Here is a 24,140-nt window from a genome sequence, read left to right as displayed (position 1 = left end):
CTCGCCCTCCCGTGGCCGAGGTGGGATCGCCTGTCTCCGTCCTCATTGTCCCACAGCTCACTCTCCTTACCACTCTTCCCCAGACGGACTGGGGCCATTTTGCTCCGGACCCCACTTAGGACACAAGGCAACAAGGCCAGGCCCCGCGGAGTCGGCGGGTGCAGTAGGAGTCTCGGCCCCTCGTCCGGCCTCGGGCTCAGCTGCGGCTTCTCACCTGATGTTCTTATTGTCCCTCTGCCCAGGGCACCTCTTGGACGTCATGGCCGTCTGAGAAGGTCCTCCTCATCATTCAAGTTCGAGCACCAGTCCCGTTTTTTTGGGAAACTTCCCTCCCTTTTGAACTCTTCCATGTATCCTAATGTGTCACAATTTAGCATCTGATGTATGCCATCCTGTTCTCTCGTCTTGCTGGCTTTCCCATTAGGTCGGGAGCTCGTTGGGGCTTTAGACACCATCTGGGACTTGAAGTCCCATGAGCATTGAAATATGGTCGTGTATGTTTTCCCACAAGGATGGCTGCCAAGGTTTCCAAGGTCGAGTGAGGGACGGCCACCGGTGGCACAAGGTGGAAGTGCTCTTCAAGTCCGGACGGGCTATGCAGAGCCCTGGGCTGGAGGTAAATTAGACAGTGCTAATGAAAACTAAGGCTACGGACAGGTAAAATAATAAAACTCGCTGTATCCTGCCAGGAACAGTGGTTTGCAAATTTCAGTGTGAAAAGCAGACGGCGGACCATTTCTGCACCAACCCCATCCCACCAAACGGAATCGAATCGACAGGCTGGAGCCCAGGAAGCCGCATTTTTAACGAGTGGCCCAAGTCTTGTGATACAGGTCACGCCTGACAGGAGAGCCTTGGACCACTGTGAAAACATGCTCTGGGAGACCGGTTCCCAAAGTGTGGCCCCAGGCCAGCAGCATCGGCATCACCTGGAAACTTGTTAGTAATGTTAATTCCTGGTCTCACCCCAGACCTACTGAACCAGAAACTGAGGCAAGGCCCAGCAACCTGCGCTCTAACGAGTCCCCCAGGTGATTGTGATGCATGTTAAAGTTTGTGAACCCCCGGCCTAAGGCAGTTTCGAATCGGCAAAAGGAACTGAGAGTTCCTCCGGGTCCTATGGACTGGTCTTCAGTTCCCGCCCACCCCGCCCACGCTCTTGCGGACGGAATGAATGTTGGCCCTGCAGGGCGGGGCGGCGGAGGCCCGGAGACCCACGAAGCAAGAGAGGGACCATGGCTTCTTCTTTCTTTATTGGACGCTTTGTAGACGTCGCACAGGTCTAAAAGTTACAGTTAAATAATTATTTAAAACCGATCAGGACTAAGGCCCTGATCCAGAGCTCCAAACCAGAAGCAGAAAGGAATGGGGACGGTGGGCTGGGGGTGTTCCTCCAACGTCACCAAAACCCAGAAACCAGGATCCGAAGCTCCTTTCCGGGCCAACCAGGGTGTGCGCCCCTGGGCTAACCCTCAAGTGCCTCTGGCTGCATCACTCACGGTCAGGAACCAGCAAGGGGCTGGTGGGAACAGCCAGCTGAGTCCAGACATGGACAAAAATCGTTGGAAGGACAGGAAGCGGACAGGTGCTGTCCAGCTGTAGATAGGATCACAGAGTGCAGCTAAGGCAGGTGGGGGCAGGGGAGGGGCTGGGGCGCGGTATTGCAGCAGTGCAGGAGTGCGGCCCCGGGGGCTCACACGTTGTGGGTCCTCTTGGTGAGCTGAGGCTCCTCGCCCACCAGCTTGGACTTGAGGTGCTCCTTATAGGCCAGGATGTCTCCAGGCCACTTGGTGATTGTCTGTTTCTCACAGACCCAGATTTCTTGCGCAACCTAGAAAACAAAGCCTGGATTTAGCGATCCTGGCCAGCTCTCCCATCCCTGCCCAGACTGTTCTCGGGGACTTCCGGGATGAAGACTCCACAGCCTCCCCGGCCCTCACCTGCCCCCTATCCGGTTCACGGTGGTTTCACTACCCCTGTGTTCTTTGGAATGGCTTAACCCAAGGGTACTGTAACCAGTGGGTCTGGAGCCTCCCAGGCTGGGACCTGCCGTGTCATCCCGAGTCCCAGTTTCCTAGTGAGGCCGAGATCTGTTCAGAGGCTTCTCTCTCAGTTCCACCTCCCCTTCCCTAACGGTGCAGACAAATGGCCAGCAGCTTTCCACCAAAGACTGGCAGTAACCCCGTCTAACCAAAATCCTCCTTAGTATAATACCATTTCTAGGCCGAAAAATCTTGGGATGGCAGTAAAAGCACTCTGTCCTCTCCCGACTCTGAACGCCAAGGCCAAGTAGGCTGACACCCCCAAACAGCTACTGAAGGAGTGAAGCATCCATCCCCGTTAAGGCTTTCTAAGATCTGGTCCTCACCACTCCATCCATGTCCTGAGCCCCTTTTTCTCAAATCCAGTAAACGTGTTTTGGGTGCCCGTGACATGCCATGGCTGTGCTCCACACAGCCTCCTGTGGATGCCCCCGCCAGGCCTCCCAGCCTGGCCGGGCCCGCACCTGCTGGATGAGTCTGAAGTCATGGCTGACCAGCATCATACCGCCCTCGAACTCATTGATGGCATCTGCCAGGGCATCGATGGTCTCAATGTCCAGGTGGTTGGTGGGCTCGTCCAAGAAGAGCATGTGGGGGTTCTGCCAGGCCAGCCAGGCCAGGCACACTCGGCACTTCTGCCCATCAGACAGGTTCCGGATCGGGCTCACCTGAGTGCAACCATGACATTTACATAACTTGGTGTTACCCCACCACACAGCATGACTCACTGCTCCCCTGGCGCCTCCATTAATATTAGTGCCATTTTACAAAAAGTGGGGTCGGGAAGACCCAAGAGCACAGAGCAAGACGGTGACACAGCCATCGGTCTCTCAGGCCTGAAAGAGATGCATGCGGGAACCAGAAGCCCTTGCCATTACCAAGGCCAAGTCTCCTGCACGCTCTCAGCACATAAACTCTAAGGCATCGGGGCGACCCGGTGCACCCCCACTCTGGATCTTGGTCCAGAATCCTGCCTCCTAGGTTTAAGTTCCCTCGCCCTCAAGTGCAACGTCTGGGGGCAAGGGCATGTCGGAGACTGGTGTGCTGTACCTAATCCCTCGCAAAAAGACCTAAATGCTCTACTACGTGACAGCCCAGAGCAATGGAAAGGAAGCGGGCTCTCTCGGGGGCTAGAATCAAAGGAGACTTGGGGGCGAGCTCTCAAACCTGGGTGGCCAGGACGGTGAGGCCTGACCATCCAGCCAGTCCCTCGCTTCTCGGGGATCCTTCGCACGCACCCCTCCACTGACCTGCTGCTTCCCAGTGAGGCCGTAGCGCCCAATGATCTTCCTCATTTCCTCCTTCTCCTTGATCTCCGGGTAGCACTTCATCATGTACTCCAAGGGCGAGAGGTCCAGGTCCAGCTGCTCTTGCAAATGCTGCGGGAAAAAGGGCCCGCCCAGGTGCGGCCAGGGCCCCATTTCGTAAGGAACTCTGCGGGCGGCCTGTCGAGTAACGCCACACTCCGCCCAGGCCCATTTGAGAGTCCACGAGAAGCAGGTAGGAGCCAGGTCCCGCGACTGGGTCCCACACAGCCCCACGGACTCCCACACCTCGACCCGGGCCTGTACCTGATGGTAGCGCCCTATCTTGACGTGAGAGTGTTTTCGGATCATCCCGTCTGTGGGTAGTAGCTAGAAAGAAAGAGTAATAAATGAAAATATAAGCACACAGGAAAAGAAGCCCCACCAGCAGCAGACACAGAAGGGCAGGAAAACGTATGTTCACAACGAACAAGGCGATATAACTCCTAAACAGAGCCTCCACCACCGCCTCGCAGACTGCTGCCCTGGTCCTGCAGAAGAACTCAGGAAGACGTACTGAGACGGGTGTCCTCAGCACACCTATTCGGTGGTTGCCAAGTGTCCACCACAGAAAGCACTATATGGTGTAACAAAGGACGTGGACGTAAGCACGACATACATTTTCTAAAACAAAGAGATCTCTAAACGCACAATGTTCCTACGTTCTAAAAGCTCTGACTGGAAACAGAAAATCGCTGAGACACTGCGCGTGCACGCTCTCTCCCAGTCTCACTCAGGCTCCCCATCCCTCCTCTGAGAAGAGAGCCCGAAGCCTCAGCACTGGGCGACAACACTCCCACACCCAGAAGACGGCTCACCCGCCGCCAGGGCACTCAGGCTCCCCCAAGAGTGGTGGCCCCTGCACCCCTTCCCTCTCCCTCGGACGGCCCACGCCCCATTGGACGCCCCACGCCCCATTGGACGCCGTACCTCTCCAGTCAGCAGCTTCAGGAGAGTCGACTTCCCCGCTCCGTTGGGCCCCACTAGAGCCACTCGGGTGTCAAGATCAATACCAAACTCTAGGTTGTTGTAGATGCAAGGCTGGGGGTGTGTGAGAGGTGGACATGAGGCTAGGGTACTGATCCATCAGGCTGGCATACCAACCCTGCCGGGTCCCTAGTCACCACCGGAGGACGCGGGGCTGTGGAGGGAGGCGGCTCCGGGGGCAGACTCCAGCCCACTGCCCCCGCCCACCAGCCCGGCCGAGCGCTCTTCCTTCCAGCTCCTCGAAGAGGGGCCGCTGAGTCCCCAGGTGAGGCGCCCCACCTGCCACGCCTGAAAAGCCCCCACAGCTCATGGTGCAGTAGGGAGCTCAGCGCAGAAAACCCAGCCAGCAGACATCACCTTGTAAAGTGAACCCCGGCCTCCTGACCCCACGCGAGCACTCACCGCATCTTCCGTGTACTTGAAGCTCACGTTCTGCACCATGATGACGGGCGGGGGGATCTTGCCACACGGCGGGAAGCAGAACGACAGCGTCTGGGAAGAGGAAAGAGCGTTTATCAAGTCAGGTCCTTTCTCAGTCACCTTGCTTTCGGCCACCCGATTCCACCCCGTCGGACCCCACCTTGTCGCTCACGACCCTCTCCGTCAGTCCCGATGCCATCATTTTCTGCAGCGTCTTCTCCTTGCTCTGCGCCTGCCGGGCCAGCTTAGCACTGCCATGACCGAACCTGGCAATGTAGTTCTGAAAGAGACGGAAAAAACGACGTCACTTCCTCCTGACCTCCTCCGGCACCCCAAATTCCCCTAAAGCCCCATCCAACTCTTGGAGAATGTGAGCTCAGCTCCACAATCACCCGCCCCACCTTCATGTGTGCGATCTGATCCTGCTCCCAGTGAAACCGCTTCATCTGGTTCTCCTCCAGCTCCAGCCGCGTCTTCACATACTGATCGTAATTACCCTGCAGGGAAATGAACCCGGTGAGGCAGGCAGCCTGAGCCTCAGTCCTGGGTTTAGGGGGATGCGGGATGTCACCCGACCGGGTCCCTGGCTATCAGACTGGAAAGAGGAAAAAGCATATCCGACCTGGAATCGGAGGTCTTTCCAACTGTGTCCTGTTAGCTTAGACAGAGCAGGGCTCCAAAGCCAACCCTCGCGTTAGCCATAAAGACAGCCACGGCACTGGGAGCAGCGCTGAAAACCACTGTCACACGGACATCACAGGGCTCACAGCTTTCCAAGAGCACCTCCTACTACTCCCCACCCCTCGAGGCTGGAGCCCCATGCAGGTGACAAGAACTGCACCCAGGAGGGAAGACATTACACCTGTGAGACTTAGGACCTGGCAAACCCTACACAACTGGCCTACCATGTTTCCTATCTGCAAAATACTGGACTCAACCTAAATATCGAGAGTCTGACAAGGTACAGAATGGCCACACATCGACATACCACGGACCCACTAAAATAAATAAGACTGTTTATATACACTCATATGGAAAACAGTCCAAGATATATGTTAAATTTTAAAAACCCACAGCAGAAGTCTACAGCCACGCCACCCTGAACGTGCCCGATCTCGTCTGATCTCAGGAGCTAAGCAGGGTCGGGCCTGGTTAGCACTTGGATAGGAGACCACCTAGGAAGACCAAGTGCTGTAGACATTAAAAAAAAAAAAAGTTAAAAACTCACAGAAGATAATGATTGAGATTACGACTGTGACACGTATGTAAGAAATTCCCTAAAGATGCTTGCGAGTACAAAGGAAATTTCTGGAAATTTAGGGCTATATAAGAAATATTAGTACTCCTGTGACAAATATGAATGAAGAGAACTTCTATTTTTCATTTTTTATTTGATATATTTTTTGAACTATAGATTATGAAAAGGTATGGCACAAAGCAGGCCGTTGACATCCTGACTTCCTCCCTCGTGGAGGGAGGGGTTAACATGCTCCAGCCACGAAGCAGAGTCGAGTAGTCACTCAGGAGGGCAGAGGGCAGCAGGGCCAGCCTGGGTACTGTGAAAGGTCAACTTCTTTGCCATAAGGCAAACACACACCGTGTGCATAAGCTGCCAATTCATGGCTTATGGCCTGAAAGCAATTACTTTGGGACTAAAATAAAACAGGCTGCAGGATTCCTTGTCCGCATCTTTTTATAGCAATAAGTGGAAATGGGCTACTACGTCTGGTTTTCTTTTAAAGGAGAACGTCAGGGATTGGTAAGCACAGAGGTTCTTGTGGAGAAGCCAGGCCCACTCACCGTATAATACTTCAGTTTCTTGTTGTGCATGTGAATGATGTTGGTACAGACACCGTTCAGAAAGTCCTGGGAATGGGAGACGAGGACCAGGATGCGCTTGAAACTGCAAAGCCAAAGAACCAGTCAGGGAGGTGCTCAAAACCGGAAGACAGGAGAGCTGAGAGGCAGACCCAGAAAACCTTCCTCACTTCCCATCCTTACACCTGAGCACCCTTTAGATTTACTGGCCAATTCCCGGCTCTCGGCAAGCACCTAAGCCTCCAGTGCACAATCTACCTGTAAGGACACTTTGAGGTATGGTGAGACAGTCCGAGTTTCCTCCATCTTCTGTTCTAATTTTTTTTTTGTAATGTCTACAGCACCTGGACTTCCTAGGTGGTCTCCCATCCAAGTACTAACCAGGCCCGGCCCTGCTTAGCTTCTGAGATCAGACGGGATCGGGCACGTTCAGGGTGGCGTGGCCGTAGACTTCTAGTCTAATTTTCAACACAAGTGAGTGGAGATGGCAGTGATGGCGATGGTAGAAACAAGAGCGTGTGTACACAAACACACCACAGATGTATCCGAGACCGCAGGTGGGGAGAACTGGAACAGGCATGGTCAAAATCGCCACGCGCTTCTTTTTGAAAGAAGGTACCACGTCATGGCAGAGACCGCTGAAAGCCTTCTTTCAGAGCTGGTTCAATATTCCAGGTTATTAGCCACGAAAGGACCATCACTCAGCTACCTTCCCTGTGGCACTGCATCCTGATCTTAAATCTTAAATGAGAGCTCCCTTTTACACGATGTATAGAAACACAGCTGAAGGACAGTCTTTGAAAGAAACAAAAAATCCACGCATTTCAGACAAAATAAAAACAATCACATACGAAGGCCAGCCCTAAAGATGCTGACCACTGTCGACCAGGCCTTCGCCCTGGCCTTGCTTCAGTTCGTTCACTCACTGCTCTAATTCCAGTGTGGTTTCTGGGTGCCCACTTCCTCTGGACTCTGCTCGACGCCCCCCTGAGGACCTGCCCACCCCCAACCCCCAGCCCCACCCCCTTACGTCTTCAGTTCCTCTTCCAACCACACACAAGCATCGAGGTCCAGGTGGTTGGTGGGCTCGTCCAGGAGCAGCATGAAGGGCCGAATGAAGAGGGCTCTGAAGGACAGGAAGGAGACAGAGCCACCTCAGTCTAACGGGCGCTACACGGAAGGGGACTGCCGTGCCTGCCACCTGCAATCCTGGTCAGGCCTGGACTGAGTCCTGAAGTCAAGCCTCGGTTCTGCACCGCAGAGGGAAGGGGAGAACTAAGAGAGAAGCCAGAGTTCAAGAGGAGGTTAAAGGGCAGAAAACGCCTGAGCAGCAGAGGGAGGACGCAGCTTGGAGACGCGACTGTCAGCATCCCGAGTCCTATGAGTCTACAAGTCTTTTGCGGAGGCTGGTGAAGACGAGCCAGGAAGACGAGAGGATACAGAGGAAATAAACCGCATGGCGAAAAGTATTCAGGACAGGCCTGTCTGGAAGGGCTGCCAGACTGGCAAGGAGGCCGACAAATGTTTTTTTCTTAGACGGAATCTCCAGACAGCAGAAGCAAGGGGACAGCTCTGGTTCCCACATCTGCAGAGCTTTTCAGAACTGGGACTTCTGGACACCAAACTCCAGCATCCTGACTGCACGGGTCTGAAGGACAGGCTGGGACGTCTGTAGTTTTGAAGGCTAAGTGGTCCTGAGGCGGCTAACCTTGCCAACATGTGGCACCGCTGCGCCCATGTTCACAGGTGCACGCGGCAGCCCTGCTGACGCGGTGTCCAGGCTCGCCCAGGCGCCTAGCGGCAGAACCGCCCGTTTAGCTGGGGACCTTCTGGGGGGACTGATGGAGGAATGATGGTCACAGAAACTCGCCTTGGGTCCAGGTCACAGGAGGGCGAGGAGAACAGGTATCGTAATAGCTGTCTAACGTTTCTTCTTTACATAGCGAACGTTGGGACTGAAGCACAAGCAGGGCGACGAGGATCAGGAGGTAAGAGAGAAACAGACCTATCCCACCCCTTCACCTGGGCTGGCCCTCGGATTCCTAAACTCTGTGCCAGAAACCCGATAACGACCACTTCAGGCAGAAGTTCAATCCTTAGCCCACACATCCACCCACCTCCACGTCGTACTGTCTGTGTCCTGTCTGGCACCTACTGACCATTGACCCCACGTGAAACACTTCCACTGGAGTGAGCGTTCAACTCTGAGAGATGGGGAACTACAAAGGGTGTGGGAGGGAGGCGCTCACCTGGCGAGGGCGACCCTCATCCTCCAGCCCCCGCTGAAGTCTTTTAATTTCTTGCGCTGCATGGCAGGGGTGAAACCCAGGCCGTGGAGGATCCGCGAGGCCCTCATCTCCGCCTTGTCGGCATCCAGCTCCTCCAGACGCTCGTAGAGCTCCATGAGCTTCTCACACTCCGCTGTGGGCAGTGCACAGCTGTGAGGCTCCCTGGGCCTTTCCTTGGGGGGGAAGGCCACCCCCACCCCCTGTGTCTGGAGCCCTACCGTCCTCGTGAGCCAGCCGCTCAGCCTCTCTCTCTAGCATGGCCCGCTCGGTGTCGACTTCCATCACACACTGCAAGGGTGTCTTGTCACTCGGGGGCATCTCCCGGGTCAGATGGTAGATGTCGATGTGCTCAGGGATGGGCACCTCACGCTTCCCAATAGCAGAGAGCAGCATGGACTTTCCTGAGAGGGGCGGGCAGAGAATGGCAAGAGGACTCGCGGCACAGCTGTGCCTGTCCCTCCCCCACACCGGTTCCTCCGCTCTGGCCAAACCACGACCCCACCAGTGTCTTGAGCACCTTCCTTCCTTTCATTCGAGCCCTGCTATTACCCCCTACGCACGCGCCCATCCTTAGAACGCCTCTCCTCCCATTCCTGCCCCGCCCCGCCTGAGAAGCCTGTTCGTCTATAGAGGCTGCGCGCACCGCCCCCCGCCCCCCCCTGCTGTAGCACCTACTGTCGGTCACTTCTCCTGTGGTACTTACCACATACTGCTCTGTATTGCTAGTTCCTTTTCCCTGGGCATATGTGTTCTCCCACCCATACTGTAAACTCCTTGCTTTGTACATAGCTGGCGCTAAGTAAACACTTGCTGGGTGACAGATGAGCCAAGGAGAGATACCTCCCACCTCGCCTTCCAAAGGTCTCACCAATTCCATTTAAGCCAATGAGGCCATAACGACGGCCTGAGTTTAATTCCAGTTTGGTGTCACTGAGCAGTTCTTGTCCGTGAAAGGTGAGGGAGAGGTTGATAATGTGGACGTCAGTACTGTTGGGATGAGAGGCAAGGACGCCTGTGACAGCTCGGGCAGCAGCTTTCTTCATCTCAAAGTCCTCTAGCTCCTTGGTCAGCAAATCCACTTCTGAGGAGAGTAAAGATAGAGTTTGAGAAGAAGGCTGTAAGACAGACTCGGCTCCCACAAAAAAGGCATATCCCAGAGCATATCCTGCAGAGCGTAGTTAACCCGAGGGTCCAGGGTTTGTGGCTCCTGCTCTTACTCAGATTACCAAATATTATCATACAAAGAGCTGAATATTGAAAAGGGATGTATGTCCTAAAGGACCTGTGCTCAAAATCATGTTGAGCAGACACAGAAAGGCATGGCTTAAAGGACTGGGGGGCTCAAGATCAAGTTAAGCAGACTCAGATGTTTCACAAGTTTTAAACAGAGTGTACACTGCATGCGGATCTGCCCTAATAATCTGCTTAGAAACCTTTTACTTCAAACTTATTCTAACTTCTCTTGATCTTAGATGATACAAATGCATGGAAGAATGGCTAGAACTCCAAATTATCCTCCGTGAGTATATGTTAAATAATTAGTCCTAATGCCCACCCCACCCCCGCCCCAAAGATGATACTGTAGAGGTGCGATTCTCTTATTCCACGGCCTAGAGAGCTTCCAGACGGTGCTTCCAGGAAGCTATGTTGCCCAGAAGGAGCCGGAGTGAGAAGATGCAGAGGGATCAATGCAGGCAGGGCCAAGGCTGGGAAACCAGAGTTCCCAAGTCTGGAGGGCTTCAGAGATGCAAACCGATCGTGACACAAACTGATCGTGACACACAGCTGTTCTGCCTCTGTGGTTCCTGAGGCATGACTACATTGTTAGGCTGGGAGAAGTGTTACTATTGATGGCTAATATTAACTGGATAATATTTGTTGAGTGTACTCTGTGCCTGGGATTCTGCTGTATCATCATTCTCCAACTAACTTAACCCCCATAACCCTTCTGACATATACACTTAAAATAATCCCCATTTTATAAGAGATTAGATTACATAGCCAAGGCCAAAAAGGCTAGTGACAGAGTCAGAATTTGAACCAGCGTTCGTCTGACTCTAAACCCATGACCCTCAACTATTTCACTATATTAGTGGGAAAAAACTACCATAGAAAAAACTACCCACAAAGTATTGTTGGAAGTGGGATAGAATTCGGAGCAGAGGAAGCCTTGGCCAGCTTCTTCCAGAAGAGTAGAGGTGATCTATTCACCTTTTCAGAAAGGAGTCAGAAACGATGCACAAGTTTCCACTACTATGAGAATTTTCTAATTTTTTTAGTCTTTGTCGCCCCTGCCTTTGTTCCCTTGATGATGTTAGAGCAGAGCCCGTGAAATGAGAAAAGCCGTGTGCTTGTCCTCAGAAAGGTGAAGACAGGGTAGAGGAGGGAAGAGAGCTCGGGGCCCTCCTTGGACAGGCAGGTTTGGGGAGACCAACTCCGAGAGGAGTTGTGGTGGTTAGTCTTAGGTCACTCTCCAAACACCCATCCCGTCAGGAGATTACCAGTGCTGGCGACACCACCCGCCCTACTGCTACACCTGCTCTGCCTGCAAGGGACCAGCGCCGAGGGCGGAGACTGCCCCACCAGACAGATGGCAGTCACTCCGTATCTACCTCAGTCCCCAGCAGTGTGTTAGATACATACTCTTGATGAATACTTTTTGAATGGAGGCCAAATTTTTCGGTTTTGACTGAAGGAAGGAAGTTTTAGTCTCTTTTCAATGCAGTTGTTACTAGACTTCCCACAGCCATGGTTTGTACAATCTCTATTCTAGATGTTGAGAAGGTGATGGAGTAGGGAGAAATTTGATTTAGATCAGTAGTTGCGACTGATCGGTAGCTACTGACAGTAAATATTTTAGAGTTTACGGCCAAATGGCAAAATCAAGACTATTATGTAGGTGTATACATTGCCATTTGAAACGTAACCAGTTAAAAAGATGAGGAGAGGGGGTGGCTTAAGAAAAAGGCTGGCCAAATCTGGCCGACTGCCTATTTTTGTAAATAAAAGTTTTATTGGAACGCAGCCACATTCATCATTCACACATTGTCCGTGGCTCTTTTCTCTGACAATGGCAGAGTTGGCCAGCTGCAACGGAGACCATTCGTACGGCCTGCAAAGCCACAAATATTTACTATCTGGATCTTTACAGAAAAAGTTTGCCGATCCCTAGTTTAAATCTCCATCTGCTCAGGCAAGGGGAAGATCAAAATTAAGGGAAAGCTATACAGCATTTTCTCTTCATCTCTTCCAGTTTAAAGAATCTATGACCTAAGTCATCTCCTGAGCTTCAAAAGCAAGAGTCTTAAACAGACCTCATTGTCTAGCCCATAGCGAGCATCCCAGAAAATAGGCTCAAAAGACAAGCGAATAGCACTGAATAAATGGAAAAGGGATTTTGGAATAAACTTCATCCGAGAGAATATTGTCCTTTCTCATTGGAATAAACCTCATCCGAGAGAATATTGTCCCTTCTACTCATTCTGTAAATAAGGGGACCAGCTTAACTCCAGTGCCTGTCTTAAAAAGTCTCACATTCTAAAGAAGGCTGAACTGCTGGTGAGAGATCACTTTCTTTGATATTTATCTTGATCTTTCCATACTTTACTACCCAAGGAAGGCCATGTGGCAATTACAATTGGTAAAGGTTGGAGAAGGGTGACCTGCAGCATCAAGTAATCCCAAACCCAGGGAGAAGAGATGACCCAGTCTTGGGAGAGGGAGCAGATGACCCATCAATTATGAAAGCAGAAATGACCCTGGTCCCTGGCAATAAGAAATGCTTTGAGAGTTGGAAAGAGAACAGATTTCATATTTCAGAGCAGTAGCTCCCTGAGGAAGCCGGGTGAAAACCTTAGCTCTCATACTACTGAGATGAGGAATTCTGTTTTCCTAGGGAGACAGGTGAACAAGAAATTTGTAATGGGAACAGTGGATAATAGTCTCAAAATGGAATGCAGTTTTCTACCTTTCCAATTCATCCAGAAAGTACCTACTGATAGCTACTGTTTAAACATGGTTCCTGAGGACCAGGAGGGGACCCCATCTCTCCACATTAGAGATCACGACTTAGCCCGATCGTTCACTCTCATCATTCTCCACTTCCCATCCCTCAGCCACTCTGGCCAGGAATAAAACTTCCCCATGGCTGGACTTTAATGCACCCGCTTTCTCCTATAATTCCTATTCTGCAGACAATTCTTACCACCCGATTCTGTCCTCACAACCGTTTTTAACTCCCCCTTTTCTGAATTCCTGTCCGTCATAATTCACATTAGTAAATCTCCTCTCCTCTTCAAACATTTACTTAGTATTTCTATCTACAAGGCTGGTCATACAAAAAGGTATGTCAAGACATGTCCCCGCACTTAAAGACCAAGCAATTTAGATAAACAGAAGATACAAAGGTAAAATTGTAACACTATAACATGACGGAGAGTAACAGTAAATGGAAATGTTAAGATCAGGTTTGACTGTGAAAGGTTTTGCTATCTTGAGCTGAGCCCTGATAAAAATGTCAAAGGTAAATAGCACGGAAATTGTGGTATTAGAATTTAGTGTGTAAAAGGACATAAGAGTGGTGACTATTGAAGGGACAATAATAGTCTGGATGGAGCAAAAGGCCTGTTTAGGGCGTTTTCAGGGGGAGGAAAGAAGGCTAGGAATAGACTACCAAGAGCCTAGAATATCTTTACCACATACTGCCAGGTTTCCTCTTCTAGACTGTAAGTCAGCAGAGGGCAGGCTGTATTTACAGTATCTTAGTATGCAGCGGTGTCCAGCATTTGGGAAGTACTCAATATTTTCCAAAATATAATGAATGAAAAGGCATCTCTTCCCCAGGAAAAACCCATAAAACAGTTGATAAGTTTCTCTTATTGGTATCGCCACTTCTCCTAGGAGGACAAGGGTATAATGTGGCAAAGAGCTTGGCACACTGACCTCCCTCATGGTCTAGCAGACAGAGCGACAAGGCAGCACAACTCCCGTACCTGCTTGCCACTGGGTATGTGAGAACCTGTGCTGTTTCCTTGAACAATAACAGGATGCTTCAAGCTCTAAATCTAACTCTACTGTTTCAGTTCATGAAGTTTCATGGCACCAGATACTGTCTCCAGTGCCCCCAGGATCAGGATCCTGACTCCGGCTGGGGAATCCATCAAGTCGTAGCGACCATCCCAGGAACCCACCTCTCCCTCAACTCACCTGTGGTCTCCTGGCCATTGACCTCATCATTTCTCTCCTCTGCCACCTGTGGTTCTGTAACTGCATCTCCGTTTTCTTCGTGTCCCTTTCTGGGCCGCTGTCGTGCTTTGGCAGCTTCCTTCTTTTTGGCTGCCTTCTTCTTGGCCAGGTCAGAGGGCATGGTGATGAACCACAGGCGTAGGTTACTGTTCTTTCAGGGAGCCTGAAGAAAGACAAACACCCCCAAACGCTAAACTTACGGAAGAGTGCCTGGGCCCTGCTACACCTCTCTCGGGAATTTTCCCACCCAGCCTCCGAGACCCACCTCCGCCCCTGGCTGGTCGCTCCCAACTTTGTCCGGGTCTCTCAAGCCAATTCTCTAGCTGCTCCTCTAATCTTAACACCTCTTCCCTCGGGCTCCGTCCACCAATCCCCACGGCCCGCCTCACTCTGGAATCGCTCCTCCTTTCAGGGCCGCCAGTTAGGGACCGGGTTCTGCCCCTCGGCGCAGGTCCCGTCTCCGGTTTCCCCACAACTTGGCGCTCAGCGCTCCAGCCCGCCGCCTCGCTTTGCCGGGCTTCCTGCTCCCGCCTCCCCCCGGGCCTCCTCCCTGTGGCACCCCTCCACACCACCGAGCCGTGGGGTCCAGCTTCTTCCCGGGACGCAGCTGTCCTCCCCCTGGTGAGTTCTCTCAGGGTCTCCTCACTTGCCACCCCTGGAACAGACCCCAGCCCCCAGCCGCCAGCTTCTCCGCCTCGGCCTTTTCTTCTCGCTGGAGGCCTCCTCCATCCACCACGGCCCCGTTCCTTCCTCCTCGCCTCGTCTTCCCTCCCCATCACTGGCCGGTGCCCTCCCCCCAGCGCCCCTTCCCTTAACTCACTGGGCCTCGCCGCTCGGCCTCTGTCGCAACAGAGCTGCTCTTTGGGCTCCCCCGCGTGCGGCCGGCTCAGCAGCCAATCACGGCCTCGCGCGGCGCCCGGCGCGGCGCCGCACAGACTTCTGGGAAATGTTGTCCTCGAGTCGCGGCGGCCCAGGCAAGATTGCGCTCCGAGAACTACCGCGTATCCCAGCGGTCTCGCGGGCCCTGTGACGTCATCAGGCCGCGCGAGGCGAGGAGCATTAGAGTCCCACAGCCTTCTGCCAGCAGGACGGCTTCGGGCGCCGGAAACTGCAAATCCCAGATTACCGCTCGGGGAAGCCGGCTGGGCCTTCCCGGCTTCACCCCGCCTCTCGAAAATCTCTTATGTGGAGATACCGAGTTCTTGGGGCCGAGCCACTGGCTCAGGCTGCGAGACCAGCGACTACACTTCCCGGCGTGCATCAGGCGGGAAAGGGTCGAGACAATGGGCAGACAAGAGGAGGGAGGTGGAGGAAAAGGTGAAGCGGCTGGAAGAAAGGCTTCCTCATTTCGCGAAATTGAGATTTTAGAGGCTGGGCCAGTGGTAACCAAACTTTTAGAGGTGCGGAACGTGGTTCCTAAACCTTGGCCGCGTAGCCTACCCAATCCAGAATTGTTAGGTGTCCATGAAAGCCATGTAGGTTTATTGAGAAGAGCCCACAGGTAAAAGAACAAGACTGTTTTTGAGTGTACCTTTATTATCAGTTTGTCATGAGACCTTGCCCCTTACTTTTCCTTTGATTCTCACTGTTTAAAATCTCTCACAGACTTCTCATCGTCTACATCGTAAACATTTGTAGTCCCAGATACAAGGCATGCCCTTTATGATCTGTTATTTGTTCAGGCCCCTGACCAGCGGTGTCTCATCATCAGTGAGTGACACAGCTGGAGAGAAGCAAAGGAAACTTACTCCCTCTGAGCACATCCTCCAAAAGTGGCCCTCATGACACTTTAAAAAAAGCATTCTTCCCCCCTCCACAGAACTAGTTTTCTTTCTCAAACTTGATGCTCCAGTAGAATCAAACTACTTATATTTCAGGTAATCCATGCCTTTGAACATACCTTTTTTAGAATAGATATCTCCACATAAGAGATTTTATGGTATTATTAAATATATCTAAAATATTTCAATTGTAATTTGAAATATTTGAACACACCTTCATGCCTTTGAACATACCTTTTTTAGAATACCCTTCACCAATTAAGTGCCCACTGTATGTCAGTCTCAGAGCTAGATGCTGGAGTGGTAATGGTGACAAGCCATTCTGTGACCTCAGGGAGCTGACCATTAAGAAGGAACAGTAAAAAGGTAAACAGACTGTGACATTCAGGTGATAAGTGCCTTAAAAGTGACTCCTCCATGCTGCTGGAGTTCCTAGGTGGGGATCTCACTTGACAGCATAACTAAGCATGAATTCTAGGGGCAGACTGCCTGCATGCAGACCCCAGTGCTAACGTTTAGTGTGTGACCTTGGACAAAACACACACTTCTGTAAAATGGGAATGATGATAGTACTTACCTCATATGATTGTTAAAGACTAGAATTTAATTCTTGTTAATTGGCTAATTATTGCCTTCTCTGCCACTAGTAGAATCCTTACCTAAGTACGTACTAGATATTTTTTTTTACTACACTTAGCAAATATTAAGCACCTGCTCTGGGCAAAAGCATTGTTTTAGGTAAAGAATATAGGCAATGGTTGACTGCAAAGCCTTTCCTTATGAAGTGAAGGAGTTATATATGGTATGGATCATGAAAAACCACACTTCCAAGCACCTAGCCTCCTGGGAGACCTGTCTACAATATGCCTCCCTCTCCCAACCTTATTAAAGTGTGTGGTTACAGGCAGGTTGCAGGTTACAGAGAACTAACATTATGCTCTTTCATTTATGCAATCCCATCTCATCTCTCCAACAATCCCTGAGATGGGTATTATTCCTATCTTACAGTTGGAAACAAAGGCACAGAGTAGTTAATAAACTAACACTGCTGGTAGGAGACAGTGCCAGGATTTGAGGCCGGAACTTTCTGGTTCCAGAACTCCACCTTTGTAAAATGGCTTGGGATGGCAAGAGAAACTATAACCAGTTACTTCTCTGAAGCCACCTGCATAGCAACCAACCACATCAAGGATTTCTCATGAATCATCAGTTGTTGAGCAGTCTGACCTCAGCACAGCAAGAGTGGCTAAGAAAACTTGTTGGCCACTTAAGAAGTCCTGCCTTTCCCACCCAGGGTTTAGATGTCTTGCAAGAAACAGACCAGGGGACGAGGGGAGAAGAGATGGGGACATGGGAGGGAGAGAGAGATGTAGGCAGAGAGGAAGACAAAAGGACTGGCTAAACATGAAAAATAACAGAAGGTCAATGCTAGAAGCAAGAACATTTGGTCTAGACTCTTCATTTAAATATGAAGAAACAGACCCAAGGAAGACAATGTCTGATCAGAATTACCTAGAAACTTATTCACTGAGAAAGGTGTGGAACCGTGCTATTCAATGTGGTAGCCTCTGGCCCCATATGACGATAGAGCACTTGAAACGTGGCCAGTCCAGTCCGAATGGAGATGTGCTGTGAGTGTAAAATACGCATCAGATTACAAAGATGTGGGGGTGGGAGGAAGAAACGTAAAAAAATCTAAATGTTTTTATATTGATTACAATTGAAATATTTTGGATATATTTACTAATACCATAAAATATATTATTAAAATTAATTTCATGGTTTTTTTTAACTTGGATACCAGTAAATTTTAAATTACATATATGGCTCACATTTGTGGCTTGCATTATATATTTCTATTGGACAATGTAGGTCTGAAACCTATACCTTCCAACCTCCAAGTGAGAGTGTCCCAACTCTTCTTCCCAGAGTCTTCTAACAAGTCATTCATTCATCACCTTTTATATGTCCGGTGCTGAGGAGGGATCAAATTGTAGTCTAAACGACACGACCAAAACACAGTAATGGATAGCAGTGCTGGTGAGTTCTTATAACTTACTAGAATGGTAGTTTTTAACTCTACCAGCCTGGCACTCCCTTTTAATAGCAAACATTTTTTATGATACCCCCTTTACTGTTTTGAGATAAAGTTCATAGATGATATAACCTAACTATACACATTGATTTCAAGAAAGGAAAGGCGATCCCTTCTAATAAAATGATGTTATTTCAATGTGCTAGAAAATATAATTAGATGCTTATACCTATATGTAGGATCACCTTGAATGTGACAGTGCAAATGCAGACAGAACACCGTGAGTGACATTGCTACCCATGCTACAGTTTTCCAAAATGGTAACTCTTAGTAAATTCCTAAACACGTTCCTTGAAAAGTCGACACGTATTATTACCACCTGCAAAATTACATCATTTATGTATATAAAACACAGGCTCAAGGACTAATGATTACAACCGTTTTTCTCACTTACATGAATGTTCAGTAGGACATTTGAAAGCCCGGTGGGACAGTTCTTTCCTGTGTGATACTCTTACAGTGTGCAAGACATCCAGCATCCTTGGCTCCTCCCCTCAACCATGTGACAACGAAATCGCCTCTATACACTCCCAAGTTGCCCCCTAGGGATGTGCCGTCCTGGCTGGGAACCCAGCATGGTTCCGCCAGGCGGCTCCCTCAGCAGGATGTAGCCGCCTGGAGGTCCCAGTTCTCCTTCTTCCTCGTCCAGGGCCTTCTGCGCTCTGCTGTTACCTGGAGCTCTCAACTTTTGGGAGAACTTACTGAACCTTTGGATCTCAGCAGTCCCAATTTCTCGGTCCGATTCTCCCCGTCGTGATTTTCCACTGGACTCTACTTCTCTGCAATAGCGTTTATGACAGTTTGGGATTTCAGTGAGTTTAATGCCTGTCGCTGTCAATTCTCAGCTTCCTGAGGGCAAGGACTATGCCCACCTCGACTACCACCTGCTTACTATGTACTCATTACGGTGGCCTAGAACTTAGTAGGCAAACAACAACTAGTTCTGAAATAACTGGGTGGATGATGGGGTTCTGAAGCCCATCGGGAGAGCAGAAGCATGATCATTGAGGGGGAGAGCATTTTTTTCCAGTGCATGGGAGTTGAGGTCGAAGGTTTGGGGCACCATAGGGTCCACTCGGATTAGCGTCTGTGGAAGCACGCTTGTTCGTGGGGGTCGGGTGGCTGGCCGGGGGCAAACCACGTCACCCTCCGAAAGGCTGGCATTGCAGAGAAGGGGCGGGGAGACCATAGAGAGAGCGGTGGCAGAGCGAGCGGCCGGATGCGGTCACCATAGAGACGGAGACTGACAGCGAGCGGAAGAGGAAGAAGCGGGCCGGGCTGTGAGGTGGCAGCGGCTGCAGCGGCGGAGCCGGCGCCTCGCCGGAGCACTAGGGTCTGTTCCCCCTACCGCGCCTTCACCTCTGCAAGGGGCGATAGGGGCGCCGCTCCTGGCGACAGGAGCAGGTCCCACCCCCACGCCCTCGCCCCTACTCCCCGGGACCGCAGTGGTCGCATCGCTGGTCGTTTCGGTCCATCCTTTATCTGTCCGCCCCTGGCCCAGCCGCAGGGGCCTCTCCCCGCGGGCCTCGCGGTGCCCCTCGTTGTCCTTCGCCCGCTGGCGCAGGCAGGGCTGTTGCCCCACGGAAGAGCCTCAGCACGGGGTCTTTGCGCTCCTCCCCCAGCTGCGACCTCCATCCCCCCGCCCCTCCTCGACGGCTCCGTGACGCAGCCGGTTTTATTTCTGCTTTGAGGCTGACGGCTAAAAGTCGCTTTGAGCCTTCTTTGCAGGACTCGAATTGGTCTTCGGTCGCTGAGAGGTAGAGCAGGGGTGCCGGCCCTGGCGCATCCGCAGCCAGCCGCGCCTCCGTTTTTCTTCCCAGGACCCCCCCACGTTCCTCTAGCTGCCTCTCGCCCTCTCGGTTCGGTTTGGTTTGGTTTGAGTACCTGGGGCCCTGGTAAACCCAGACACCGAATCGCTCTTACGTAGCCAGACTTACTGTCATTTGCCTCCTGTCTCTCAGAGGGAGGTGGCCAGCCCCAGCCTCTCGGCAGCTGGGATCAGGAGAAGAATGCGCGGGGAAGTGGTCCCATCAGCCATCGTGCTCCTCTGAGAGGCTCTGGGCGCCTCATTTGGATGGGCAGAACTTCGGTGCAGCCATGCCGATGGCTCCCCACCACTCCTGACCGGCGGAGGGGTTACTCCACGCCTGTGTTTCCCTAACACTCGGAGTGGAGTGCAAAGAGGCCCTGGTCCCTTCCCTTGTGCCTGCCTTGGGCAGCCAGTCAGCAGCCCCATCAGTAAATCGAGTGAGAAAGGAGCCTGGAGCCGGGAGCTCCTGTGAAAGGCGTCTGAGGCCGGCTCCAGCTGGGGCCCCTGTTCTGATGGAGCGTGTGCTTTTCCCGTGACCACCTCTGTATCAGTTGCGGCTGGCTCTTGACTCAGAGCCAGTCTACAGAATTGCGTGGTCCTTCTGTTTGGATTAGGTTCGGCAGGATTGAGTTTCGTTTCCTTCCCTTTCGACTGGAAGACAGACCATAAGCCATTAGTGGGTGAAACTGGTTCTGATGTATATTACCATTGGGACTGGGGTAGATCTGGCACCTTGACGACTGAAGACCCAGTGGCAGGCAGGATCGTGAAGACGGGACAGGCCAGTTTCCTGGGGATGCTGGGCCAGGGAGCAAACACGCCGTGCTCTGTTGCCGACCTCATTGACCCCAGGTTCCCGAGTTGAAACTGCAGGCCTCCTGCCGACCTGGTGCCCGTCATCCCACTGGTCGGTCCTTGAGGCTGTGCCCCAGAGGCACAGCAGGACCTGCCACCATGCGCCTGAGCTCCCTGTTGGCTGTGCTGCGACCCGCACTGCCCCTCATCCTAGGACTGTCTCTGGGATGCAGCCTGAGCCTCTTGCGCGTGTCCTGGATCCAGGGTGAGGGAGAGCATCCCTGTGTAGAGGCTGTGAGGGAACCGGGAGGGCTGCAGAATCCAGACTCAAGAACTCAGCTCGACCAAAGTGACGAGGACTTCAAACCCCGGATTGTTCCCTACTACAGGGATCCCAACAAGCCATACAAGAAGGTGCTCAGGTGAGAGCCGCATGTGTGCCTGGCCCCAGGCCCCAGCTTAGGGCTGCTCTGAGTCCCTGCCTCTGCCTTCGCTGGTAATCTGTGTTAGGCTCCTCAGAGCAATTCTTTGCCTTCTTACCCGTCCTGGTCCAGCCTGTTCCCCTCCTTCTCAGCCCAGGAAAGTCGCACCCACTGGTGTTCAGTTAGTGTCGGATGTTCTTGAATAGGGCGGGAATTGCATCTCACGCATCTAATCCGTCCTTAGACCCCACCCCGAATCAATGCCAGGGTCGGCTACTCTGGGCGCTCACCGTGGGAGCTAATTAGTAGTGGCGAGGGTCTTTCCCTTCTCTTTTCTCACCCCCGCCTCCCTCGTCCCTAGCGGGGTGTGTACGCTGGACAGGCTGGGCTCCTCAACACGAGGGGTTGACCCCTGGCGTGCTGGTCTCTCCACAGAACTCGGTACATCCAGACAGAGCTGGGCTCTCGTGAGCGGCTGCTGGTGGCTGTCCTCACTTCCCGGGCCACGCTGTCCACGCTGGCCGTGGCTGTGAACCGCACGGTGGCCCACCACTTCCCTCGGTTACTCTACTTCACCGGGCAGCGAGGGGCCCGGACGCCGGCGGGGATGCAGGTGATATCTCACGGGGACGAGCGGCCAGCCTGGCTCATGTCGGAGACCCTGCGCCATCTTCACACACACTTCGGAGGCGACTACGACTGGTTCTTCATCATGCAGGATGACACTTACGTGCAGGCCCCGCGCCTGGCAGCGCTCGCCGGCCACCTCAGCATCAACCAAGACCTGTACCTGGGCCGGGCCGAGGAGTTCATTGGCGCCGGCGAGCAGGCCCGGTACTGCCATGGGGGCTTTGGCTACCTGCTGTCGCGGAGTCTCCTGCTTCGACTGCGGCCACATCTCGATGGCTGCCGAGGAGACATTCTCAGTGCCCGTCCTGACGAGTGGCTTGGCCGCTGCCTCATCGACTCTCTGGGTATCGGCTGTGTCTCGCAGCACCAGGTGACAGCCCTCTCAAGTCAGCCCCGGCCCCTGACACGTTAGTGTGGCTGAGGGTTTGGCCTCCAGGCTGAGTGCTGCCGGCTCATTCCCAGCCGCTCCTCAGGGCCTGTTTTACCCTCCCCAGCCACTGAGCACCCCTCTGCTCACCTCAGGCGGTCTCAGACCCCGGGAGACTGTCAAAGTGGCATCTTGTCAGGAACCCTGCGAGCAAGACAGAAAGGCACCCCTATTCACCAGTCCTCCCCCTCCCCCCACCTGCTCCTACCCGCCGCCCGTCCCCCCCACGCATGGCTGTGGACTCTGGGAAGGTCATAGAGATGGCCTCTCTAGGAGGAGTGAGGTGCCGCCTCCGAAAGCTGCCCCGTCTTTGGGCCTGGAGAAGAGGGAACTATTTGCTGGCCCATGGCTTTCATTCCCTTGAGAATCAGTGGGGTTCTAAGGGTAAGGCCAAGGTTAAGGGGACACTGGCACGAGCTCCTGCTCCCTCCCCCCTTTCTCGGCAACGACAGGCAGGCAGTCGGGTGCATGTGGACTCTGGTCAGGGCTGGCTGGGGACAGCAGCCCCCACTGTGGTGTGATTGATCCGATCGGTCCCTCTAGGGGCAGCAGTATCGCTCATTTGAACTGGCCAAAAACAGAGACCCCGAGAAGGAGGGGAGCGCAGCTTTCCTGAGTGCCTTCGCCGTGCACCCCGTCTCCGAGGGGACCCTCATGTACCGGCTCCACAAGCGCTTCAGCGCCCTGGAGCTGGAGCAGGCGTACAGCGAGATAGAGCAGCTGCAGGTGAGCCGGGGCCAGGCCGTGGGTGGGGTGGGGGGCTGGGCAGGGTAGAAAGAGGCCGACCCTACCTAAGTTTCAAAGTCCAGGGAGAAGGGGCCCTTGGGGGTGCAGGTCAATAGTAAGATAAGCTCCCGGCTTGACTCGGATACAGTTAAAAGGTTTGCAGGGGAACTGAGGGTCGGCTGCACAGCGCTTAGAATGCTTCCAGCTCCTCCCACCCAGAAGTCCCTGAACTTCTAGTACTGTCCTTAAAAACCCAAGGGTGGGGCGTAGAGGCCTCGGTGATTGTGGGCTTGTCGGAGATGGAGTAGAGTGAGAACAAAGGCCCCGTTTTGGGGAAGCTGTAACCTCGGCCGAGGCATTTCCCGCACTTAAGGTAGGTGGGATTCGCATGCCTACCGCCTTTCGCAAAGAGCATGGCGGACAGGGGTTATCGGATTGGCCAGGGGGCACCCCACTAAGTGTCTGTGGAGGCAGGACAGGGCCCAGAGCCAGGAAGGTTGGGTCCTGACCACCTAGATGGGCGCTAACTGTGTGTCCCTCCCACCCTAGGCTCAGATCCGGAACCTGACCGAGCTGACCCCCGAGGGGGCGGCAGGGCTGAGCTGGCCCGTGGGGCTCCCGGCCCCGTTCACTCCGCACTCTCGTTTCGAGGTCCTGGGCTGGGACTACTTCACAGAGCAGCACATCTTCTCCTGTGCAGATGGGGCCCCCAAGTGCCCGCTGCAAGGGGCGAGCCGGGCGGATGTGGGCGACGCCGTGGAGACGGCTCTGGAGCAGCTGAATCGGCGCTACCAGCCCCGCCTGCGCTTCCAGAAGCAGCGGCTCCTCAACGGCTACCGGCGCTTCGACCCCGCGCGGGGCATGGAGTACACCCTGGACCTGCTGCTGGAGGCCGTGACGCAGCGCGGGCACCGGCGGGCGCTGGCGCGCAGGGTCAGCCTGCTGCGGCCGCTCAGTCGGGTGGAGATCCTGCCTATGCCCTACGTCACCGAGGCCACCCGCGTGCAGTTGGTGTTGCCGCTCCTGGTGGCCGAAGCCGCGGCGGCCCCTGCTTTCCTCGAGGCCTTCGCCGCCGGCGTTCTGGAGCCACGAGAGCATGCGCTGCTCACCCTGTTGCTGGTCTACGGGCCACGGGAAGGTGGCCGAGGGGCCCTGGACCCGTTTCTCGGGGTGAAGGCTGCAGCGGCCGAGTTAGAACAACGGTACCCAGGGACGAGGCTGGCCTGGCTCGCCGTGCGTGCGGAGGCCCCTTCCCAGGTGCGGCTCATGGACGTGGTCTCAAAGAAGCACCCGGTGGACACGCTGTTCTTCCTGACCACCGTGTGGACCCGGCCCGGGCCCGAAGTCCTGA

General features: G+C 53.4%; 2 protein-coding genes, 1 non-coding gene and 1 pseudogene across 4 annotated transcripts in view; 2 read left to right on the top strand and 2 right to left on the bottom strand.

The window, feature by feature from the left end:
* Positions 1-1,234: 1,234 nt before the first annotated feature.
* ABCF2 (ATP binding cassette subfamily F member 2) lies at positions 1,235-15,135 on the bottom strand. The gene is made up of 15 exons (XM_006920614.3): positions 14,924-15,135; positions 14,065-14,266; positions 9,728-9,940; positions 9,078-9,260; positions 8,821-8,992; positions 7,602-7,697; positions 6,554-6,656; positions 5,155-5,250; positions 4,914-5,033; positions 4,736-4,825; positions 4,277-4,387; positions 3,614-3,676; positions 3,293-3,421; positions 2,507-2,710; positions 1,235-1,831 (listed from the first exon to the last, which is right to left on the bottom strand). The coding sequence occupies exons 2-15, from the start codon at positions 14,222-14,224 to the stop codon at positions 1,694-1,696; spliced, it is 1,878 nt and encodes a 625-aa protein (XP_006920676.1). The 5' UTR covers positions 14,225-14,266; positions 14,924-15,135; the 3' UTR covers positions 1,235-1,693.
* On the top strand, positions 5,835-5,953 carry LOC112469973 (annotated as a pseudogene).
* Positions 6,904-7,022, bottom strand: LOC112469944. Its single transcript, XR_003042790.1, has one exon. It is a non-coding gene; the product is annotated as a 5S ribosomal RNA (ribosomal RNA).
* A 3,991-nt stretch (positions 15,136-19,126) lies between the features above and the next one.
* Positions 19,127-24,140, top strand: part of CHPF2 (chondroitin polymerizing factor 2) — a 7,568-nt gene continuing 2,554 nt past the window's right edge. Inside the window, exons 1-5 of one of the 2 annotated variants that reach the window (XM_025039008.1) lie at positions 19,127-19,312; positions 19,941-21,006; positions 21,442-22,006; positions 22,607-22,789; positions 23,339-24,140. The exon at positions 23,339-24,140 is cut by the window's right edge and continues 1,042 nt beyond it. In XM_025039008.1, the coding sequence (XP_024894776.1) occupies positions 20,744-21,006; positions 21,442-22,006; positions 22,607-22,789; positions 23,339-24,140 (1,813 nt within the window). In that variant the 5' untranslated portion in view covers positions 19,127-19,312; positions 19,941-20,743. Of the gene's footprint in view, positions 21,007-21,441; positions 22,007-22,606; positions 22,790-23,338 lie in introns of both variants that reach the window. The other variant, XM_025039007.1, reaches the window with a different exon arrangement.

The sequence above is a fragment of the Pteropus alecto genome, unplaced genomic scaffold (genome assembly GCF_000325575.1).
Source record: "Pteropus alecto unplaced genomic scaffold, ASM32557v1 scaffold48, whole genome shotgun sequence".
Classification (NCBI taxonomy): domain Eukaryota; kingdom Metazoa; phylum Chordata; class Mammalia; order Chiroptera; family Pteropodidae; genus Pteropus; species Pteropus alecto.
The sequence above is the reverse complement of the archived record's forward strand: the minus strand, read 5'-3'. Positions and strand labels throughout refer to the sequence as shown.